This window comes from Rattus norvegicus, chromosome 6 (assembly GCF_036323735.1).
Source record: "Rattus norvegicus strain BN/NHsdMcwi chromosome 6, GRCr8, whole genome shotgun sequence".
NCBI classification, from domain to species: Eukaryota; Metazoa; Chordata; class Mammalia; order Rodentia; family Muridae; genus Rattus; species Rattus norvegicus.
Genome location: NC_086024.1, coordinates 33,447,368 through 33,469,559, shown reverse-complemented (window position 1 = coordinate 33,469,559; position 22,192 = coordinate 33,447,368). Strand labels below are relative to the sequence as shown.

The 22,192-nt window shown below is 45.1% G+C and overlaps 1 protein-coding gene across 3 annotated transcripts; it reads left to right on the top strand.

Annotated features, from left to right (window-relative positions):
* The first annotated feature begins 6 nt into the window (after positions 1-6).
* Positions 7-22,133, top strand: Fam228a (family with sequence similarity 228, member A). Of its 3 annotated transcripts, none has more exons than XM_006239858.5 (9): positions 7-306; positions 557-677; positions 9,895-9,963; positions 11,248-11,436; positions 12,674-12,761; positions 12,878-13,052; positions 17,864-18,008; positions 20,877-21,013; positions 21,826-22,133. In XM_006239858.5, the coding sequence occupies exons 2-9, from the start codon at positions 585-587 to the stop codon at positions 21,848-21,850; spliced, it is 921 nt and encodes a 306-aa protein (XP_006239920.1). In that variant the 5' UTR covers positions 7-306; positions 557-584; the 3' UTR covers positions 21,851-22,133. The 3 variants fall into 3 exon arrangements, with proteins under 3 accessions (XP_006239920.1, NP_001014096.2, XP_063117950.1); NM_001014074.2 differs by having other exon boundaries at positions 23-306; positions 571-677; XM_063261880.1 differs by lacking the exon at positions 557-677 and having other exon boundaries at positions 168-306.
* The last annotated feature ends 59 nt before the right edge of the window (positions 22,134-22,192 follow it).

Below are 22,192 nucleotides of genomic sequence, written 5' to 3'. Positions count from 1 at the left end.
CCCACCGGAACTGGCTGTTCACGCAATGTGAACAGGGCAGCCACCAGCGGGAGAGTAGGTCAGCCCTGAGGCAACCTGGGAGGCCTGTAGGCCTGAGGTGATCAGTGACCCTCACATGAGCGTCCAACTGTTGGGAGGGGAAGCCTGTGTCCTGCTGTGACCAGCGAACAGCGCTGGGAGTATCGGTCTGAGAGGAGGCCTGTGGGCCTGAAGTAACCAGTCAGCAGCGCAGGAGTAACCATCTGGGGAGGCTTGTGGGACCTAAGGTGGAGCCACCAGCGCAAGAGCTTCCGTCTGAGGCCTAAGGTAGACTGACTTCCTTACCCACTCACCAGTCCAGGAACATCCTTTGGAGGGGAAGCCTGCAGCCTGAGGCAGCCATCCCTCCTTGCCTTGAGCCTCACCCTCAGCATCGGGCTATGCAACCAGTAATGTCTGCTTCCGTCCCAGGATAGCGAGGGAGGGTCTCTAGGACACAAGAAAGAAGGGCATCCAAACCTAGTTCCGAGTCCCTAAGGCCATGCTTTTTCCACATTGACTAACTAAGTCTCCTCAGTTTTTCTTGTTCAGGGATTCTACTACTTATGGCTGACACAAAATCTTCCAACTGTAATGAACATTTCAGTGTGGAGAAACTAAAGGAATGGCCAGAGCCAGAGTCTGTTTCTCTAATGAAGGTAACATAGCACAGCTTTTTGGGGGGGGGGGTGGTCCTTTTCCTTCCTTCCTTCCTTCCTTCCTTCCTTCCTTCCTTCCTTCCTTCCTTCCTTCCTTCCTTCCTTTTCATGAGAAGCAAGCTAATTTATCTGAGGCCAAGTGGTAACTCCTTTTGTGGATCCACTGTCAAGATTGACATGGGGCTCACTAGAGTGAAAGTACTTCAAGGCCTCTTGATTTTCTTTTTGAGGCATCTTTCAATGGGACACAAAATCCCTTGAATTTAGGACCAATTTGGCCTCAACCACATGTATATTTCTAATATTTCATGACTCAGATTAGGTATGTTGAAGGATCCAGGAAATGCCTGGGTACAAATTTGACCAAAAGCCATCCTGAACTACAGCATGGCTGCCAGGTAGGTAGCCTAGGTAGGCAAGCGTGACAGCCCAGAACTTGCCCTTTTGCTTTAGTTTTACAGGATTCTACCGTTTGCCTCATTGTAAAGAAAACTCTTGAGAATTTTTCTTGCCCCTTTTGCCATGGTGACAATAAGAATTGTGAAATACGAGTTTAATATTTTTGCATTTGTGAGCAGTGGATTTCATTGAAGCTGCTATGAATCATTAACATGTCTATATTTTCTGAAAAAAAAGTTCAAAGAATGACTTATCAATGACAGATTATCTAGATCTCTTTTTAAAAATTAAACTATATTTATCTGAATGTGTGTGTATGCAAAAGGCAAACAAACACACAGGGACAGGAGGCCAGAAGACAGTTTTCAGGAGTCTTGGACCAATCTCTTGGACCAAGTGTGTCCCAGAGATTGAACCCAGGGGGTCAGGCATGGTGTCAAGCACCTTTACTGGCTGACCCATCTTTTTTTTTTTTGGGGGGGGGTTCTTTTTTTCGGAGCTGGGGACCGAACCCAGGGCCTTGCGCTTGGCTGACCCATCCTTTTTTTTTTTTTTTTTTATTAACTTGAGTATTTCTTATATACATTTCGAGTGTTATTCCCTTTTCCCGGTTTCCGGGCAAACATCCCCCTTCCCCCTCCCCTTCCTTATGGGTGTTCCCCTCCCAACCCTCCCCCCATTGCCGCCCTCCCCCCATAGACTAGTTCACTGGGGGTTCAGTCTTAGCAGGACCCAGGGCTTCCCCTTCCACTGGTGCTCTTACTAGGATATTCATTGCTACCTATGAGGTCAGAGTCCAGGGTCAGTCCATGTATAGTCTTTAGGTAGTGGCTTAGTCCCTGGAAGCTCTGGTTGCTTGGCATTGTTGTACTTTTGGGGTCTCGAGCCCCTTCAAGCTCTTCCAGTTCTTTCTCTGATTCCTTCAACAGGGGACCTATTCTCAGTTCAGTGGTTTGCTGCTGGCATTCGCCTCTGTATTTGCTGTACTCTGGCTGTGTCTCTCAGGAGCGATCTACATCCGGCTCCTGTCGGTCTGCACTTCTTTGCTTCATCCATCTTGTCTAATTGGGTGGCTGTATATGTATGGGCCACATGTGGGGCAGGCTCTGAATGAGTGTTCCTTCAGTCTCTGTTTTAATCTTTGCCTCTCCCTTCCCTGCCAAGGGTATTCTTTTTCCTCATTTAAAGAAGGAGTGAAGCATTCACATTTTGATCATCCGTCTTGAGTTTCGTTTGTTCTAGGGATCTAGGGTAATTCAAGCATTTGGGCTAATAGCCACTTATCAATGAGTGCATACCATGTATGTCTTTCTGTGATTGGGTTAGCTCACTCAGGATGATATTTTCCAGTTCCAACCATTTGCCTACGAATTTCATAAACTCGTTGTTTTTGATAGCTGAGTAATATTCCATTGTGTAGATGTACCACATTTTCTGTATCCATTCCTCTGTTGAAGGGCATCTGGGTTCTTTCCAGTTTCTGGCTATTATAAATAAGGCTGCGATGAACATAGTGGAGCACGTGTCTCTTTTATATGTTGAGGCATCTTTTGGGTATATGCCCAAGAGAGGTATAGCTGGATCCTCAGGCAGTTCAATGTCCAATTTTCTGAGGAACCTCCAGACTGATTTCCAGAATGGTTTTACCAGTCTGCAATCCCACCAACAATGGAGGAGTGTTCCTCTTTCTCCACATCCTCGCCAGCATCTGCTGTCACCTGAGTTTTTGATCTTAGCCATTCTCACTGGTATGAGGTGAAATCTCAGGGTTGTTTTGCTTTGCATTTCCCTTATGACTAAAGATGTTGAACATTTCTTTAGGTGTTTCTCAGCCATTTGGCATTCCTCAGCTCTGAATTCTTTGTTTAGCTCTGAACCCCATTTTTTAATAGGGTTATTTGTTTCCCTGCGGTCTAACTTCTTGAGTTCTTTGTATATTTTGGATATAAGGCCTCTATCTGTTGTAGGATTGGTAAAGATCTTTTCCCAATCTGTTGGTTGCCGTTTTGTCCTAACCACAGTGTCCTTTGCCTTACAGAAGCTTTGCAGTTTTATGAGATCCCATTTGTCGATTCTTGATCTTAGAGCATAAGCCATTGGTGTTTTGTTCAGGAAATTTTTTCCAGTGCCTATGTGTTCCAGATGCTTCCCTAGTTTTTCTTCTATTAGTTTGAGTGTGTCTGGTTTGATGTGGAGGTCCTTGATCCACTTGGACTTAAGCTTTGTACAGGGTGATAAGCATGGATCGATCTGCATTCTTCTACATGTTGCCCTCCAGTTGAACCAGCACCATTTGCTGAAAATGCTATCTTTTTTCCATTGGATGGTTTTGGCTCCTTTGTCAAAAATCAAGTGACCATAGGTGTGTGGGTTCATTTCTGGGTCTTCAATTCTATTCCATTGGTCTATCTGTCTGTCTCTGTACCAATACCATGCAGTTTTTATCACTATTGCTCTGTAATACTGCTTGAGTTCAGGGATAGTGATTCCCCCTGAAGTCCTTTTATTGTTGAGGATAGCTTTAGCCATCCTGGGTTTTTTGTTATTCCAGATGAATTTGCAAATTGTTCTGTCTAACTCTTTGAAGAATTGGATTGGAATTTTGATGGGGATTGCATTGAATCTGTAGATTGCTTTTGGTAAAATGGCCATTTTTACTATATTAATCCTGCCAATCCATGAGCATGGGAGATCTTTCCATCTTCTGAGGTCTTCTTCAATTTCTTTCCTCAGTGTCTTGAAGTTCTTATTGTACAGATCTTTTACTTGCTTGGTTAAAGTCACACCGAGGTACTTTATATTATTTGGGTCTATTATGAAGGGTGTCGTTTCCCTAATTTCTTTCTCGGCTTGTTTCTCTTTTGTATAGAGGAAGGCAACTGATTTATTTGAGTTAATTTTATACCCAGCCACTTTGCTGAAGTTGTTTATCAGCTTTAGTAGTTCTCTGGTGGAACTTTTGGGATCACTTAAATATAGTATCATGTCATCTGCAAATAGTGATATTTTGACCTCTTCTTTTCCGATCTGTATCCCCTTGATCTCCTTTTGTTGTCTGATTGCTCTGGCTAGAACTTCAAAAACTATATTGAATAAGTAGGGAGAGAGTGGGCAGCCTTGTCTAGTCCCTGATTTTAGTGGGATTGCTTCAAGTTTCTCTCCATTTAGTTTAATGTTAGCAACTGGTTTGCTGTATATGGCTTTTACTATGTTTAGGTATGGGCCTTGAATTCCTATTCTTTCCAGGACTTTTATCATGAAGGGGTGTTGAATTTTGTCAAATGCTTTCTCAGCATCTAATGAAATGATCATGTGGTTCTGTTCTTTCAGTTTGTTTATATAATGGATCACGTTGATGGTTTTCCGTATATTAAACTATCCCTGCATGCCTGGGATGAAGCCTACTTGATCATGGTGGATGATTGTTTTGATGTGCTCTTGAATTTGGTTTGCCAGAATTTTATTGAGTATTTTTGCGTCGATATTCATAAGGGAAATTGGTCTGAAGTTCTCTTTCTTTGTTGTGTCTTTGTGTGGTTTAGGTATAAGAGTAATTGTGGCTTTGTAGAAGGAATTCGGTAGTGCTCCATCTGTTTCAATTTTGTGGAATAGTTTGGATAATATTGGTATGAGGTCTTCTATGAAGGTTTGATAGAATTCTGCACTAAACCCGTCTGGACCTGGGCTCTTTTTGGTTGGGAGACCTTTAATGACTGCTTCTATTTCCTTAGGAGTTATGGGGTTGTTTAACTGGTTTATCTGTTCCTGATTTAACTTCGATACCTGGTATCTGTCTAGGAAATTGTCCATTTCCTGAAGATTTTCAAATTTTGTTGAATATAGGTTTTTATAGTAAGATCTGATGATTTTTTTGAATTTCCTCTGAATCTGTAGTTATGTCTCCCTTTTCATTTCTGATTTTGTTAATTTGGACGCACTCTCTGTGTCCTCTCGTTAGTCTGGCTAAGGGTTTATCTATCTTGTTGATTTTCTCAAAGAACCAACTTTTGGTTCTGTTGATTCTTTCTATGGTCCTTTTTGTTTCTACTTGGTTGATTTCAGCTCTGAGTTTGATTATTTCCTGCCTTCTACTCCTCCTGGGTGTATTTGCTTCTTTTTGTTCTAGAGCTTTTAGGTGTGCTGTCAAGCTGCTGACATATGCTCTTTCCTGTTTCTTTCTGCAGGCACTCAGCGCTATGAGTTTTCCTCTTAGCACAGCTTTCATTGTGTCCCATAAGTTTGGGTATGTTGTATCTTCATTTTCATTAAATTCTAAAAAGTTTTTAATTTCTTTCTTTATTTCTTCCTTGACCAGGTTATCATTGAGTAGAGCATTGTTCAATTTCCACGTATATGTGGGCATTCTTCCCTTATTGTTATTGAAGACCAGTTTTAGGCCGTGGTGGTCCGATAGCACGCATGGGATTATTTCTATCTTTCTGTACCTGTTGAGGCCCGTTTTTTGACCAATTATATGGTCAATTTTGGAGAAAGTACCATGAGGAGCTGAGAAGAAGGTATATCCTTTTGCTTTAGGATAGAATGTTCTATAAATATCCGTTAAGTCCATTTGGCTCATGACTTCTCTTAGTCTGTCGACATCACTGTTTAATTTCTGTTTCCATGATCTGTCCATTGATGAGAGTGGTGTGTTGAAATCTCCCACTATTATTGTGTGAGGTGCAATGTGTGTTTTGAGCTTTAGTAAGGTTTCTTTTACGTATGTAGGTGCCCTTGTATTTGGGGCATAGATATTTAGGATTGAGAGTTCATCTTGGTGGATTTTTCCTTTGATGAATATGAAGTGTCCTTCCTTATCTTTTTTGATGACTTTTAGTTGGAAATTGATTTTATTTGATATTAGAATGGCTACTCCAGCTTGCTTCTTCTGACCATTTGCTTGGAAAGTTGTTTTCCAGCCTTTCACTCTGAAAGGTAGTGTCTGTCTTTGTCTCTGAGGTGTGTTTCCTGTAGGCAGCAGAATGCAGGGTCCTCGTTGCGTATCCAGTTTGTTAATCTATGTCTTTTTATTGGGGAGTTGAGGCCATTGATATTGAGAGATATTAAGGAATAGTGATTATTGCTTCCCTTTATATTCATATTTGGATGTGAGGTTATGTTTGTGTGCTTTCATTCTCTTTGTTTTGTTGCCAAGACGATTAGTTTCTTGCTTCTTCTAGGGTATAACTTGCCTCCTTATGTTGGGCTTTACCATTTATTATCCTTTGTAGTGCTGGATTTGTAGAAAGATATTGTGTAAATTTGGTTTTGTCATGAAATATCTTGGTTTCTCCATCAATGTTAATTGAGAGTTTTGCTGGATACAGTAACCTGGGCTGGCCTTTGTGTTCTCTTAGGGTTTGTATGACATCAGTCCAGGATCTTCTGGCCTTCATAGTTTCTGGCGAGAAGTCTGGTGTGATTCTGATAGGTCTGCCTTTATATGTTACTTGACCTTTTTCCCTTACTGCTTTTAATATTCTTTCTTTATTTTGTGCGTTTGGTGTTTTGACAATTATGTGACGGGAGGTTTTCTTTTCTGGTCCAATCTATTTGGAGTTCTGTAGGCTTCTTGTATGTCTATGGGTATCTCTTTTTTTAGGTTAGGGAAGTTTTCTTCTATGATTTTGTTGAAGATATTTACTGGTCCTTTGAGCTGGGAGTCTTCACTCTCTTCTATACCTATTATCCTTAGGTTTGATCTTCTCATTGAGTCCTGGATTTCCTGTATGTTTTGGACCAGTAGCTTTTGCCGCTTTACATTATCTTTGACAGTTGAGTCAATGATTTCTATGGAATCTTCTGCTCCTGAGATTCTCTCTTCCATCTCTTGTATTCTGTTGGTGAAGCTTGTATCTACAGCTCCTTGTCTGTTCTTTTGGTTTTCTATATCCAGGGTTGTTTCCATGTGTTCTTTCTTGATTGCTTCTATTTCCATTTTTAATTCCTTCAACTGTTTGATTGTGTTTTCCTGGAATTCTTTCAGGGATTTTTGTGTCTCCTCTCTATGGGCTTCTACTTGTTTATTTATGTTTTCCTGGAATTCTTTCAGGGATTTTTGTGTCTCCTCTCTATGGGCTTCTACTTGTTTATTTATGTTTTCCTGGAATTCTTTCAGGGATTTTTGCGATTCTTTCAGGCATTTTTGCGATTCCTCTCTGTAGGCTTCTACTTGTCCTCTAAGGGAGTTCTTCACGTCTTTCTTGAAGTCCTCCAGCATCATGATCAAAAATGATTTTGAAACTAGATCTTGCTTTTCTGGTGTGTTTGGATATTCCATGTTTGTTTTGATGGGAGAATTGGGCTCCGATGGTGCCATGTAGTCTTGGTTTCTGTTGCTTGGGTTCCTGCGCTTGCCTCTCGCCATCAGATTATCTCTAGTGTTACTTTGTTCTGCTATTTCTGACAGTGGCTAGACTGTCCTATAAGCCTGTGTGTCAGGAGTGCTGTAGACCTGTTTTCCTCTCTTTCAGTCAGTTATGGGGACAGAGTGTTCTGCTTTCGGGCGTGTAGTTTTTCCTCTCTACAGGTCTTCAGCTGTTCCTGCGGGCCTGTGTCCCAAGCTCACCAGGCAGCTTTCTTGCAGCAGAAAATTTGGTCTTACCTGTGTTCCCGAGGCTCAAGTTCGCTCGTGGGGTGCTGCCCAGGGGCTCTCTGCAGCGGCAGCAACCAGGAAGACCTGTGCCGCCCCTTCCGGGAGCTTCAGTGCACCAGGGTTCCAGATGGTCTTTGGCTTTTTCCTCTGGCGTCCGAGATGTGTGTGCAGGGAGCAGTCTCTTCTGGTTTCCCAGGCTTGTCTGCCTCTCTGAAGGTTTAGCTCTCCCTCCCACGGGATTTGGGTGCAGAGAACTGTTTATCCGGTCTGTTTCCTTCAGGTTCCGGCGGTGTCTCAGGCAGGGGTCCTGCCGCTCCTGGGCCCTCCCCCACGGGAGCCCAGAGGCCTTATACAGTTTCCTCTTGGGCCAGGGATGTGGGCAGGGGTGAGCAGTGTTGGTGGTCTCCTCCGCTCTGCAGCCTCAGGAGTGCCCACCTGACCAGGCGGTTGGGTCTCTCTCTCACCGGGTCTGGGAGCAGAGAGCTGCTACCTTGGCTGACCCATCTTGACAGCTTCTCATCACCACCACCACCACCACCACCACCACTACCGTCACTATTATTGTTTTATAGTGGACCTAGCTGGTCTGGAATTTGCTATGCAGACTAGGCTAACGTAGAACTTTTGGAGATCCTGGCTCTGCCTCCAGAGTGGTAGGAGTAAAGCTATGTGCTATCCTTCCTAGCTAACTGTTTTCATAAAGAGAGTTGTTGGCCAAGACTGTATATTACATGTGTTCATTTCCTATAATCTTACTAAGAAGGCTAAACCACGTGATAAGAATAGCAATGACACTTACCAGCATATGTGTTTGTGCTTCTCTAATAGTGATTATTCTGTGTTTATAGTATAGTATCGGGGATTTTGTTTTATATTCGTTTTCTCCTTTGCCATCTTAAGATAATTTTGACTAGGCTTTAAAGTAAAGTTGTACATATTCTAGAACTTACGTTGGGGAATGTCCAATGAGTCGATCAGATAGCACTTTGGATTTCATGTGAGCACAAGTTATGGGTGTAGAAATGCGACTCTCCTTCTGAGACTTCTTTTCTTTACAGGGGTTGTGCCTGAGTTAGGATTTAGTTGGTTTTGGTACATTCAGCGAGGCAGGACTGAAGGAGGAGCCACAGTTGAATAACAAAATTTTAAGAATTTCTAAGAGTTTTCACAAGGGGCTGTTATTTTAGGTAACAGTGTCTGTCTTCTAGACTCCGGATTTGCATGGCCTTTCCAGTTGTTCCTCTTTTAGCATGTCAGTAGGAAAACTGCTGAGCTGCTCACGGTGATGACAAAACACCGTAGTGAGCGTTTGGTACATTGCCGTTCTCAGACTCATAATGCAAACGTCTTGCTTCTGCACAGCTCTGAGGCTCTGGGCCAATTTCCCTGAGTTGAGTTTTCTACTTTTCTGAGTTGAGCTCTAAATTGAACTTTCTGAGTTCTGCTGTTTGTTTTCTGAGACAGAGCCTCGTGTAACCCAGGCTGGCCTTTAACACTACCACACCTATTTTGTGCCATTTTAGGGCTTGAACTGAGAGCTTAGAAGGCTTCATGTCTGCCAGGCAGACATCCCACCAACTGAACCACACCCCCAGCCCTTGAGGTTTTGATGTACGAAGAGACCTGGCAGAAGGCAACGCTTCAAGGGGCTCCTAAGAGATACTTATAAGAATGTCTGAGAGAGAGAGAGAGAGAGAGAGAGAGAGAGAGAGAGAGAGAGAGAGCGCTCATTTTATGTAAAAGTGTGCGTTAGTGCAGGTGCCTACAGAGGCCAGCGTCCAGAGGTCAGCGTCCAGAGGCCAGAGGTGTTGGATTCCATGGAGCTAGAGTTCCAGCAGCTGTGAGCTGAGCTGCCGGACGCAGGTGCAGGGATTCAGATCTGGTGCATGAGCAGTCTGTGCTTACAACTGAGCTATCTCTCCAGCCCCAGCTTCTCGGAACATTAATAAAATACAATTTAATGATATAATGTCAGGGATGGGTTTCAAATTAGTCTAGGTGGAGGACAGAAAAATGAGTAGGGGTTTATATGAAGTAAGAGTGAGTATTAGGTTGTGGGTTCATGGAGAATAGAATTTAAATCTTTCCACAGTAACAAGTTAAAACTATGTTTTTAGATACAGGCATTAGATTTGTACTAGCGATATTGGAATATCGCCCTGGTATTTGTCATTCTGATTGTTCCTTCAGAACTTTTGACCTACCATTCAATTTTGATTTTAGGAATTAGCTAGAGAAGACATCGACGAAGCTGTGCATGCAATCTTGTTTAGGGAAAACTACATTGTGAAGGTAAGCTCTGGCTTCACACTGTCCTGAGGAGCTGGTGCAATGCCAAGCGGCCTGGCCAAGAGCTGCGGCTCCCATGCTCTGCTGGGAAGATGAAAAAGCTTCCAAGTGGGAAGATGTGTTTGGCTCAGAGACCCAGGGACTCTCTCACAGGGGCTATCCATACTGAGGGTCTGTGCTAGAGCTGTGCATGGTGGCAGGCAGTGGGAGAGCTGCTCACCTCTGGGTGTCCAGGAAGCAAAGCGGAAGGGATGAAGGGGCCAGAGTCTCCATCTGCCAGCCCTGCCTCCTAAAGTTTCCATCCTACCCTATAGCCTCACCACCTGGAAACCGCAGCCAGCACGTGAGTCCGGGAGACGGCAGCATTCAGTTGTAATAAATGCCAGAGACTCACCTGCAGGCCAAATGAGGCACTGCTGGTTCAGGTTCACACCTTGAAGCCAAGGAGCACTGAGAATCTCCTTGTGGGGTCACTGAAATGTCCCTGCGTGCCCTTGAGAAGTCTGAGTGACTGTTTTAGCTGCTCCCCGTTTTGGTCTTGTACTAAACAGAGCATTTTTTCTACCAAAACTTGCCTCTTTTCCTTACTTTCCCATTTTGTATTGGACTATATAAAACCGCCAGCAATTAATTAGTATTTAAGGGTAATGACCAGTTAAGTGATTAATAATCTCTATGGGATTAACAAGCTTTAAAGGAGTTAATTTTCATCTAAAAGGTTGAAATTTAGTATTATAATAATTCCTTGGCATTTTTATTGTGTCATAAATTACATTCTCTCTCGCAACAGTTTATTGATTACACTGTGAGAGAGTGCTGGGCTAGGCAGTGACTAGTCTCTTGCCCTAACTTCTCACTTGCGTGTCAGAGCAGCAGAGGGCAGAGAGTGGTATTGGGCAAATGTAGTGACTTGCTAGGTTGCTGACTTGAAGCTGCTCTTTCCATCCAGGCACAGACCTTGTGGCAGCGAATCTTAGATATGGAATGTGTGACTGGGTAACATTTTGAAAATTGTAGAAAGAAATAAGAATTTGGTGAGTTAGGAAAATCTAATTTGGTTTACGAGTTGGATAACAGTTCAATCCGAAGGTGCAGAGAGATTTAGAATTTTCCATATTTTCTTCCTGTCCTGTGTTCTTTCTGAAGTTTGTTCTGCAGTCCAGTCACTTGATGGAAGGAGTAGGCAGAAAGGATTGCAGAACTTAGGAGCGGGTGTTCCCTCCCTCACTAAGAAAATGGTAATAAGTGAAAATGTTTGTAATTTGTCTTTTTATATTACATTGTTAGAAGTTGGATACATATTTACAGCACGAGGCTGTCTTTAAGGAAAGAAGGAAAGAGATGCTGCATAAGAAATGGGTTGAAAATGTGGCACAGCCCCTTCAGCAGAGAATCATAGAAAAATTATTTTCATATAGAAGACCTGGAAAAAGTCAAGTGAAATACGAATACTGCTTAAAGCACACAAATGAACCGGTACTGGGTTTTATCATTTCCTTTACTTAGCTATGATGTTCTTGTTTTTCTTTCTCTCCTGTTGTTCTCTTCTGCTGTCCTAACGTGTACCCGATGCTGCTCACAGCTCCAGGCATTAGGTCCACATTGGAGGTAGAAGAGGAAGGTGATGGTGCCTGAGACTCTGTATCCTGCTCCTTTGGTCCAGAAGCACAGAGTCTCCAGCACTGCCCAGGCTGACCTTTCAGCTCTGCTTACCAGGCTGGGGTCAACGGCAAGTCCCAGTTCTGAGCAGGGCCCGGAGAGTGAGTGGGAGAGGGGGATGGCATGGCCATGCAGTCAGGTGACCACTAAGCTTAGGGACAGATAGTTCTTTCTTTGTTGTGACTTTATAGAAGTACAGCATCCCAGCGTCTGGCTTTAAAATTGTTTTCCACTTTGAGGTCAGGAATTCATGTCCCTGTTTGCAGTAACAAATTTAACTCTGCTGGCTCCAAGAGTGTCCCATAGGACCTTTGCTCCTTGGTATTTACAAGAAACATGGAAGAGTGTAGGTAGAGTGTTAGAGACATAACTTCAGAAAATATGCATCGGATATTAATTCCTAAATGTCTAAGAGCTGGAACTGCGGAAGTAATCCAAGTGTCTTGAAATGAAAGCATGGGATCTTTGAGGAGTGGAGAAGATCGAATGAGCCTTCTTCCTGAGGCTTATCTTATGGGAGGACACCCACCTCTTTTAATGGCCTCTGTGCCTCCCATACCCCAGTACTCTCATGCTCCTTACCCTGCTCTTCTCGCCACGTTAAGAGCGGTGGGTGGTGTTCCAAGGAGGACTTTTCCCTCCCAGGACTGGTTAGGACACTGTCTGTGCCCCTAGAGGGATGAGTGGAGCCTCTCATAACCAAGCTACCATTGGTGGCTCTGGTCTGTTCTGCACTGAGAAACCATGAGGGCAGAGCTTGGCCTTGGTGTAGCACGGACTGGCTGAGCAAATACTGACCGATGTGGTGATTCACTGCAGAGGGCGGTGTCTTCCGTGTGGGTAGGCCTGTCTCTGATCAGCACTTACCCTCAGTGGAACATCCCCACCAGCGGAGGCAGGCAGGCTCATCATGGTGCTGTGGGCTGACGTCAGTCCTCAGTCTTGGCTTTGGTGTTGTAAGGGTCACACTCCTGCACTTGGTTCCAGATTTAAACTCTCACCAGAAACTGTAGTGGGGACCTCAAGAGTCTCTCTCTCTTTTTTATTTCTGTAGACCAAACCATCTCCATTGTGTGAATGTCTGTTTCAAAAACAGCAAGCGCTCAGAGAAGCAAAGGGACCCAGTTACCACCGTGGCAGAGGTGCTTTGCGACCAACCAGAGGCTGCATTGCAGACACAGCTAAGTGTCAAACAGTCCCCCCCAAGAGCACCGGACTAGTTTTTAAAGAGTTTGATTTTGCTCGTGTCTTCCTATAGGAAAACAGCCTGGCATACAAAAAGAAGCCAAAGAAACTGAGAAGGGTCTCCTCTTCACCAGATCACCCCAGTTCCCGCTCAGGTCCCATTGCACCGTTCCCAGAGACAGGCAGAGACTTCATGCACGATTCGTGCAGAATAAGCCTTGTGGCAGAAACAAGTACAAGGGAGCCGGGTAAGCCAGCTAGCAGGGAGGGGTGGGGGTGAGCTGTGGGGTGGGTGGAAGAGGAGCTCTAGAAGGATCCAGAAAGAGAATAAAAGGGAGCCCAGAGGAGGGAAGGGGCTGGTGACCACTAGGCTCCGGTGGTAGAGTCAATATATTTTTAAGTGTGTATAGCAAAGTAGTTTTTGGAAACCACTGTGATTTTTCACATTAACATAGAAAGAGTCATAATGGTTTCACTAAATGTAAAAAATTAATATAATTAAAAATCTAGTCACAATCCCCAAATTAGCACAGTTTAAGGAGATAGAAATGAACTTACTTAATTTTCAGTAGAGTTCTATAAATTGTAGAGATCATGGCAAAACAAAGTTTTCCCTATGAGCTTATGAACCAAAGAAACTCACTCTTCTAGTTCAGCTTGGAGCCAGAGATCTTCATTGATAAGACAAGGGAAAGAAATAAAAGGTTAAAAAAAAATGGAAAACAGTAAATAAATCCCCTTGTATTTAACAGATAATACTCTACATAGAAAAACTCAGAAGTCTATAAATAATTGTTTTTTTTTTTTGAGACACGATTTCTCTGTGCAGCCCTGGCTATTCTGAAATATTAATAAAATATTAAAAGTAAAGGAATCCTACAGGACTATTGACAGTTGATGACTTTTTCTTACTATTTATTTATTGTATATGAGTACACTGTAGCTGTCTTCAGACACACCAGAAGAGAGCATCGGATCTCATTACAGATGGTTGTGAGCCACCATGTGGTTGCTGGGAATTGAACTCAGGACCTCTGGAAGAGCAGTCAGTGCTCTAACCACTGAGCCATCTCTCCAGCCCAGTTGATGATTTTAGGAAGGAGAATACGTTCTTCCTGAGGGCGTGGCCCTTGGTAGGTTGACCATGCTGCAGTGGATAACCCCCACCCCTCACCAGTGTATGGGCAGCACAAATCAGACTTAGTGGGTTATTTAAGAAAAAAAAGGACATTAAGTTGGGAGTGGGTGAGGGACGAAGAATGAATCTGGGAGGAGCTAAGGGAGATGTTGTAGTAAAAATATAAAAGATAAAAAAATATGGTTGTCTTTTACCCCACTTAGGTCCAGCATCTCAGTGCCCCAAGATATCTGCTGGATATCTTAATTCTCAGTCAGCAAAGCCTCTCACCTGCTCTGCTCCATCCCATATCACACTGTCGAAGGCCTCTCTCTGAACCCGGCAGCAATCTCTCTACCTATCTAGTTCCCAAGGCAGGTTTCCATGCCAGAAACACACATCCCAACTCTGTGGCGGCCCAGACCAGCCGCCACACACTTTCCTACACTTAAATCACTACATGAAAGAACACACAACACAAGAACCTTTGACCCAATTGATAAGATATAATTGCCCACCTAAACATACAAAGCCCAATACACATTCATCCCTTAAAAACATTTGTAACATACAGTGTGGAATCTTAACATCACCCGCCATATTGTCCTGCCACGGCTTCTCTCTCTCTCCCTCCTGTCTCTTCCTCCTTTCCATTCCAGTCTCCTCCTCTTCCTTCAAACTTTTCTCCCGCCCATCCTTCCTTCTCGTCCAATGGCAGGCCTCCTCCTATCTTGTACCTGCCTCACCTGTGACATCATCCCACAGGGAGGAGTAAGGGGTGACGTGAACAAAGTGCATTGTATAGATACATGTATGAGATTCTCAATTAATTAAAGTATTAAAACTAATAAAGTTTAGAAATGATTATCAAGTACAAAGTCAATTTACAAATCATTTTTATTTCTCTATATCTAGCCAGAAAATTAAAGTATGTGTAATAGTAACAAAGTAAGAATACCTTTGACTATTCCCAGCACCACATACATGAAGCATATACACGGCACTTACTGGTATGTGGGACCTGAAAATGCTTTGTACTGAGGACTTCGTTAGGACTGGCTTTGCCCACAGACTAGTATTTGGAGACAATTCTCACTGTTAGGGAAGTAAGGCTGTATGGGAAGGTGCTCTTCCAAAGGACCCAAGTTCAAATCCCAGCACCCACACAGTAGTTCACACCTGTCCATAACTACCGCTCCAAGGGGATTCAATGCTCTCGTCTGACCTCCATGGGTACTGCATACATGTGATACATAGATACACATAGAGGCAAAACATAGAAGTGAGTGGATCTCAAAGACAAACAAACAAACAGACAGACAGACAAGCACTCCCTCCTGCAAGTCTCTCCCTCTCTGGCGCTGCTCCTAGCTGTCCAGTGACTGCACAGTAAGGAACAGTCCAAGTAGATGTGTGCTTCTTTCTGGCTGTTGCAGTAGACACACTCGGCAGAGCTTTCCCCTGCATGGAGGCACACATCCACTTTCCCCCTTTGCTCTGACGCAGGGTCTTGCATTATAGCATAGCCTGGCCTTACGCTCTCCACCCCAGCTCTGCTTCTCGAGTGCTGGGTTACAGGTGGCCACCCTTCACTTCTCTATCCTGCGTCCCCAGAAAGAGCAGCGCTGCTTCATTCCATCCCCTGCCCTTGCGCTCAGTTTCTTTCACTGTTAAGACCATTTTTATTTAAACACTAACAATTACAGAATTTCTCTGCGAGGAGGCTTTCTCTTACTGTCCTCTCTCCATGCTCCCTCTCAGCTCCTCAGTCTTCGAGGTCACACTGTGCTAGCCTACCTTTATTCTGGCCTTTTCCACCTAAAACGTTGAAGGACCACTTCCCAAAGGAAAACTCATCAGTGGCTTCCTATAACCCTCAGAGTGGAGTTTGGACCTTATAGCCAAAGAAGCCTAGACAGCCCTTTTCCTTAAAGTAAAGAAATACGTACTAGTCACACAGCTCTGGGTTAAATCAACTGGTTACAATTCTCTTGTGTGCCAGGCTGTCATGTGTTTTGTTCCTTCATTGCCTGCTATGTTTTTTTTAATTGGATAGTTTTTTATTTACGTTTCAAATGTTATCCCCTTTCCCAGTTTCCCAGCCATTAACCCCTCTCCCCCTTCTTCTATGAGGGTGCTCCCCCACCCAACCACCCATCCTTTCCCGCCTCCCCACCCTGACACTCCCCTACATTGGGTGGTCCATCCTTGGCAGGACCAAGGGCTTCTCTTCCCATTGGTACCTAACAAGGCCATCCTCTGCTGCATATGCAGCTGGAGCCATGGGTCAGTCCATGTATAGTCTTTGGATGGTGGTTTAGTCCCTGGGAGCTCTAGTTGGCTGATATTGTTGTTCTTATGGGGTAACTCCTCCATTGGGGACCCTGTTCTCCATTCAATGGTTGGCTGTGAGCATCTGCCTCTGTATTTGTCATGCTCTGGCAGAGCCTCTCAGGAAACAGCTACATCAGGCTCCTGTCAGCATGCACTTCTTGGCATCAGTAATATTGTCTGGGTTTCTTGGACCAGTAACATAGCTGGTCGCCTGCTATGTTAACACAGGCAAATGTAATGACCCCTCATCAAGCAGACCTTGAGTGCTGGATGCTGTGGTAATTTCTTGCCCCATAAGCCCATATAAGAGCATATAATATAGCTACTATATTCATAAGTTATATGTCTCTGTTGAGCAGATCTATCACTATATTGATTTATTCCCCAACTATGAGACCTCTTGTTACTTGTGGCTTCTCCAGGCCATGTGGTTCTGTTCTATCTTCCTTCCCCCTCTTCTTCCTCCATTCTCTGAGACTTCCTGTCCCATCTTTCCCCTCCACTGCCCAGCCACAGGCTCTAGCCTTTATTTGACCAGTCAGAATGGGGAGAAGGTTCAGTGAGGTCATCTGAGGATGTGACCCACTCCTCATTAGGAGCAGCCCCTCCTAATTAACATCAAATACAGACAGCAGTAGGGCAACCCACAACAGCTGGGCTGTGTCCTATTTCCAGTGGATAGGCAAGGAACAAATTCTTATGAGACAGATAAGGAACAAGGAAAGAGCAGGTTTATCTCCTTAGTAGGGATAGGCAAACTCTGAGAGGACGTGTCCAGAGGGAGCCTTATTTAGTGAAAGAAAGAACTTAGAGTGAAACACTAGGCTAACCAGGGACAGTTGATTGCAAAAAGCAGAATCTTTGTCAAGTAAAACAGTGGAGAAGGCAGGGCACATTAGAGAGTCCCCTTATGTAATCAGCAAGAAGCCAGGCTAATTGAGGACCACAGCCCCTGTCCTCTCCTCCTTGAGGCTGTGCTGCTCACCATCGCTTCTCCTTGATGAGCTGCTTTGTTCCTGTTCTCTCTGCTTTGTGCCTGTGCTGCCAAGGAGATAGATGTGCAGCTCTCCCTGGCTTCCTGGTCTGAATATCCACAGGCTGCCTGATGGCTCCCTTCCAAGCCTGGTCTCAGGACTGACGTGCAGCCTCAGCCCCAGCTGGAGAAAGTCTCACGACTCAGCTGATAGTTGTGTTAGCCTGGGTCCCCTGTGGCACTCGGCTGACCAAAGGTTTATTTAGCCCATAGTTTGGAAGGATAAAGTTTGCAATCAAGTAGCCTCAATTGTTTTGGGTCTCTGATAGGGTAGCATTGTAGGATTAGGCTGCTCAGGAAACAGGGAGAAAGAGAAAGGAAGAGACCAGGGTTCCACAGCCCCTCTCACCCCCAGACTTCAGCACCTCCTACTCTAACCTCGTCCTTTAAAGGTCCACAGCATCCCCATATAAACCATTAGGGAACATTATCCCAAGCAGAGCAGATGGACAGGCACCAGTGATGTCTAGCCAGCCCTTTCTTTTTACAAAATGAACATTATGTTCATTCAATAATGTTTGATGGTGGAGTTGTTTGTGCCCAGTTGAGATGATTTTTCTTCTCTTTTTCCTCAGTTCTGAAAAGGTGAGCTATGCGTTAAAGCCCCATCTGCCTAAGGAGGAGAAGAAGACTGTTAATCGAAGCCAGCTTGGTTTTGAAAGGCAGTTCCATGCCTCAAAGCTCAGCCAGCAGAACAAAGGGGCTGAAAAGAAGGGCCTGGTAAGCTGAGGTCTGGGAGTGGGGCTGCAATACCCACCAAGCAGGGAGCACCAGTGCCAGCCTGGCAAAGCCAGGAGACAGGAGCAGAGCAGAGGAGACAGTAGCCAAAGTGAGGAGTGGAAGGGCGGAGGCACAGGGAGCGCTCACTTCCTGCAGTGAGGTGATGGGACACCTGGAGTTCAACTCCTTTGCCTAAGCAGGGAGGAGACCTGAAACAGCCTAGGTGGGTCCCTGAGCCCCGCAAGTGAGGATCTCTCTTTACAAGGTGAGGGCCAAGAAGACTGGCCAGAGCTGGTTCACCAGTAACTTCACTCTCCTCTTTCCCACCCTTTGTCCTCTGACAGTTTCCTACCATTCCCTACTCAGTACACTGAAAACAGATCAAACGTTGTTTTGCTCGTAGTAGCCGGGCACGATGGTGCACACCTGCGATTCTGGCAGGAGGAGAAAGAAAACTCCTAGACCAGCATCTGGAGAGATGAATTAGCCGTTAAGAACATTGGCTGCTCTTTCTGACGACCCAGGATGATTCCCAGCACCCACATAGGGACTAACAACTTTCCAGTTCCAGGAGATCTGACGCCCTCTTCTGGTCTCTGTGCATACTGCATGTGCATAGTGCACGAACACACACACAGGCAAAACACCCATACATACAAGATAACACCCATACACATAAAATAACACCCATACACATAAAATAAGACCCATACACCTAAAATAACATTTTTAAAAATGAAAAAGAATTTGAGGCCAGCCTGGATACATAGCAAGACTTTTATCTTAAAACACTACCCAAGCAGCAACAAAAACTGTTCTTAATTAAGTTATAATAGGAAATTTAATAAGGAAGCTTATGAGAAGGGATGGAGACACAGTGAGCTCTTAAAAATTCTTAAAAAGGAATTTTCTCAGCACAGATTTTGCATACAGGGCTAACAATTGCACAGGCTCCTGGCCTCTTTCTCTCCCCCTTCTCCTCCCCTGAAGCCTGCAGTTTAGAGCCCTGGGACTGCAGCACACAGCACACAGGGGATGTCTCTTCTACAGGCCGCTCCTGTCTCCTCTGCCTCATGCTGAAAGCCAGAACGGGTCCCTCTCCAGCTTGAACCTCAGAAATTGTTACATTAACTTTATTTTTGAGTATTTCATACACATATACAATGAAACATCATATCTACCCCATAGTTTTCCCAACTCCCCCTCCCAAACCACTCTCAACATAGCCCCTTCCCAAATTCATGTCATTATCGTCTACTTCTCCTTGGATAACCTGCTAATTTCGGTTAGCGCTGCCCATATACCTAAGGTTGTGGGGCCACCCACACTGTGGGGAACCTACTACTGCAGCACATTAGAGCAAAGAAGACTCTCCCTTCCTCAGCAGCTATAAACTGCCAATAGCCCCTCAGTGAGGCATGGGGTCTTGTGATCACCCCCATCCCACCAGCTCTGCCAGAATTCTTGCTGGACTGACTAATTCACTGTTGTGACTTCATGAAGGCCACAGCCTTGCTAAGTTGTAGCATTGCTCTCCATTATGATACACACACATACACACACGCATGCACACACACACACACATGCACACACGCACACATGCATTCTTTTGTGTATTTATATCTAGATCTATATATAGTTTGAGACAGTCTATGAAGCCCTGGCTATCCTGGAACTCCTTATGTAGACTGGCCTCAAACTCATAGCAATTCACCTGCCTCTGCCTCTCTGGTGCTGTGACACTACTCCTGGCTCTCAGATTCTACCCTTCCTCTTCCTCAGTGTCCCAAGCCTTGATGGTGGTTGGTGGGGCATTGAGAATGGTGCTCCGTGTAGGGCTGGGCATACAAATCTCTAGTCTCAGCAGGTAATCAGATGTTTTGTGACTCAACCTATACTCAGCTGTGATATTCTTAGGTCTCTTTAGAAATAAAGTCTCCCTTCAGGCAGATCCAATCTTGAGATATTGAGACAGGACATTGTTATCTACAGAGCTCACACTCAACAACTGTGTTACCAAGTTACACAGAAATAGCAAAAGCCCTCCTGATGCTTATGCTTTTGTTTTTTGCATTGGGCCTTGTTCCTGTGATCCTCAGTCATTGTAGTCCTCTCTCTACAAGCTGGACATGGCTGCTGGGATGGGAGTTTATGTATACACATCCTACTGTCTGTGTGTCTGTCTGCCCCCATCTGTCTTCACTCTCCACTCTCCTCTTTGCTGTGTAGAAGCTTTTTCCTTTGATACAGTTCATGTGTCTTAGGCCCCAATGTGGATTCTACATCATGGTAGAGGAGGCTCCCTGCTGTCACTGTAAGATAAGAAAACTGGAGAGAGTGTTTTCTCTCTTAATCATTCCGCTGAGCCATCTCTCCAGCCCGAGAGAGTGTTTTAGATGCAAGTCTCATTTCTGTCCAGATACCAGTAGTCAGTAGATTTGCAGGTCAGCAGGCTGTCCCCCTTTAGCACCTTGGGGTCTTTGCCATCTTCAGTACCTGGCTTCTGAGTACTCATCCTGCAAACGTTTTTATGTGGGACAGGACAGAAGGCAGTAAGTTCTTTTCTCAGGACCCAGTCACATGGCTGTCTCTAACTGTAGGGTGCAAAGGTGCTGAGGAAGGCAGTCCCTGGAGGGACTGAACGCAGTGAGGGGATTGCTCTGGGGACAGCTAGTTACTTCTGCATACCATAAAGGTGTGTGGAGATGAAGAAATGGAAGGCTTATCACCTCACAGAGGTGAGGCAAGCAGACTGGCCAGGAACCTGTCTGAAAGGGAAGGAGGGCTAGGTGCGAGGATAGGTCTGCAGGGTCCTTCCTCTCATGGGGTCTGCTTAACTGACACACAGCCCCTTTCTTCTGTGAACAGGCTTTAGGGACCCGAGCACAGAGACCACGCTCCTGGGCGGCAGCAGACAGTCCGCAGGGGACACCACTTGTGGGAAGAAGAGTGATGACAGCTGAGATCCTGGGGAAGCATCTGGCCTCCTTGCAGCAGGCATCCAGGTCAGGCCTCCAGTGGTCATAGAGCTTCACCCCTTCACCTCTTACATGCAACTGAAAATACTGCTGGCGTAGCTTCTCTCTAGGTAGGAAGTTATGGCAGGGAATATCCAAACAATAGCAGCTAGAGTTTAGGTTCTGGCTGTCATCTAGGAGGTCTGTGTGGTGTTTTTGTTTCGTTGAAACACTTAACAGCAAGACAACTGTATCATCTCCCAGTATTTGCTGCTCAAAAGGGCTCTGTGCTGGCTTGGGGGCAGTCCCCAGCTCAAAGGTATGAGGGGTTTATTCAAGTTCAGTCCACTCCTGCAGGAGTGTGAGGGGGCACTCTCCTCATAGATACTCAGGAATGGCAGCGGGAGTCAAATCTGCATGTTGCCTCTGTGGGCATTGAAGGGGTTTGACAGGAACTCCTCACCAAGGGGAGACTTGTAGTTGTGTGAGGGCTATCTGCTTCCTGGTGACAGGAGGAGTCTCCTCATGTCCTCTAGAAAGCTGGGCTTACATTTCATTGGGAAGAGAACTTGACCTCCTCAGAGGCAGATCTGGGTCACTGGGTGAAGAAGACAACTGGGGTTGCTGGCTCTACCCTCTCTAGTCATCAAAGTCATAGGACTCAGATTCTGAGCGCTCCTGTGTCCTAAATCTAAGGTATCCTGATTGTTGAGCGATAGGGACTCAGTACTACTCACACTTGCTCCTAGTGAGGACTAAAGTCCCCACAGTTCTGGGAAGCGTAGGAGTGAGGATGTGTAGCTGTGTGAGTGACCTCAGAGCGCTAACCTGGCCGGGTTCTCATGCCCTACTCCACACAGGGCTGTCTACAGCAACTCGCCCTGACGTCAGCTGCACCTTCAGAACCAACAGACACGCTCCCCGAACCCAGGAAGGCTGGCGCTGGTTCGCTCAACAGGCTGTGCCTGCTTCTTCAGAGCTCCCTGGAGATAAGCAGGATGCTGGTTGTTTCAGTTTTGTGTACCAAGTAAAGGCTCTTTTCTGGGGTGCTGGGGTCAGTATCTGGATCAGTAAGGGATGGGTCTTTAAAAGCGATCTCAATACACTGAATTGTATCCTCAGTTGATTCAGCCATGATTATATTTAAATAAAAGTGGGGAGAATGGAAGAGTCTGGGTTACTCTCTGAGCTGCTTGGAAAAGGTCTGTTGCCTCAGCAGTCCACGTG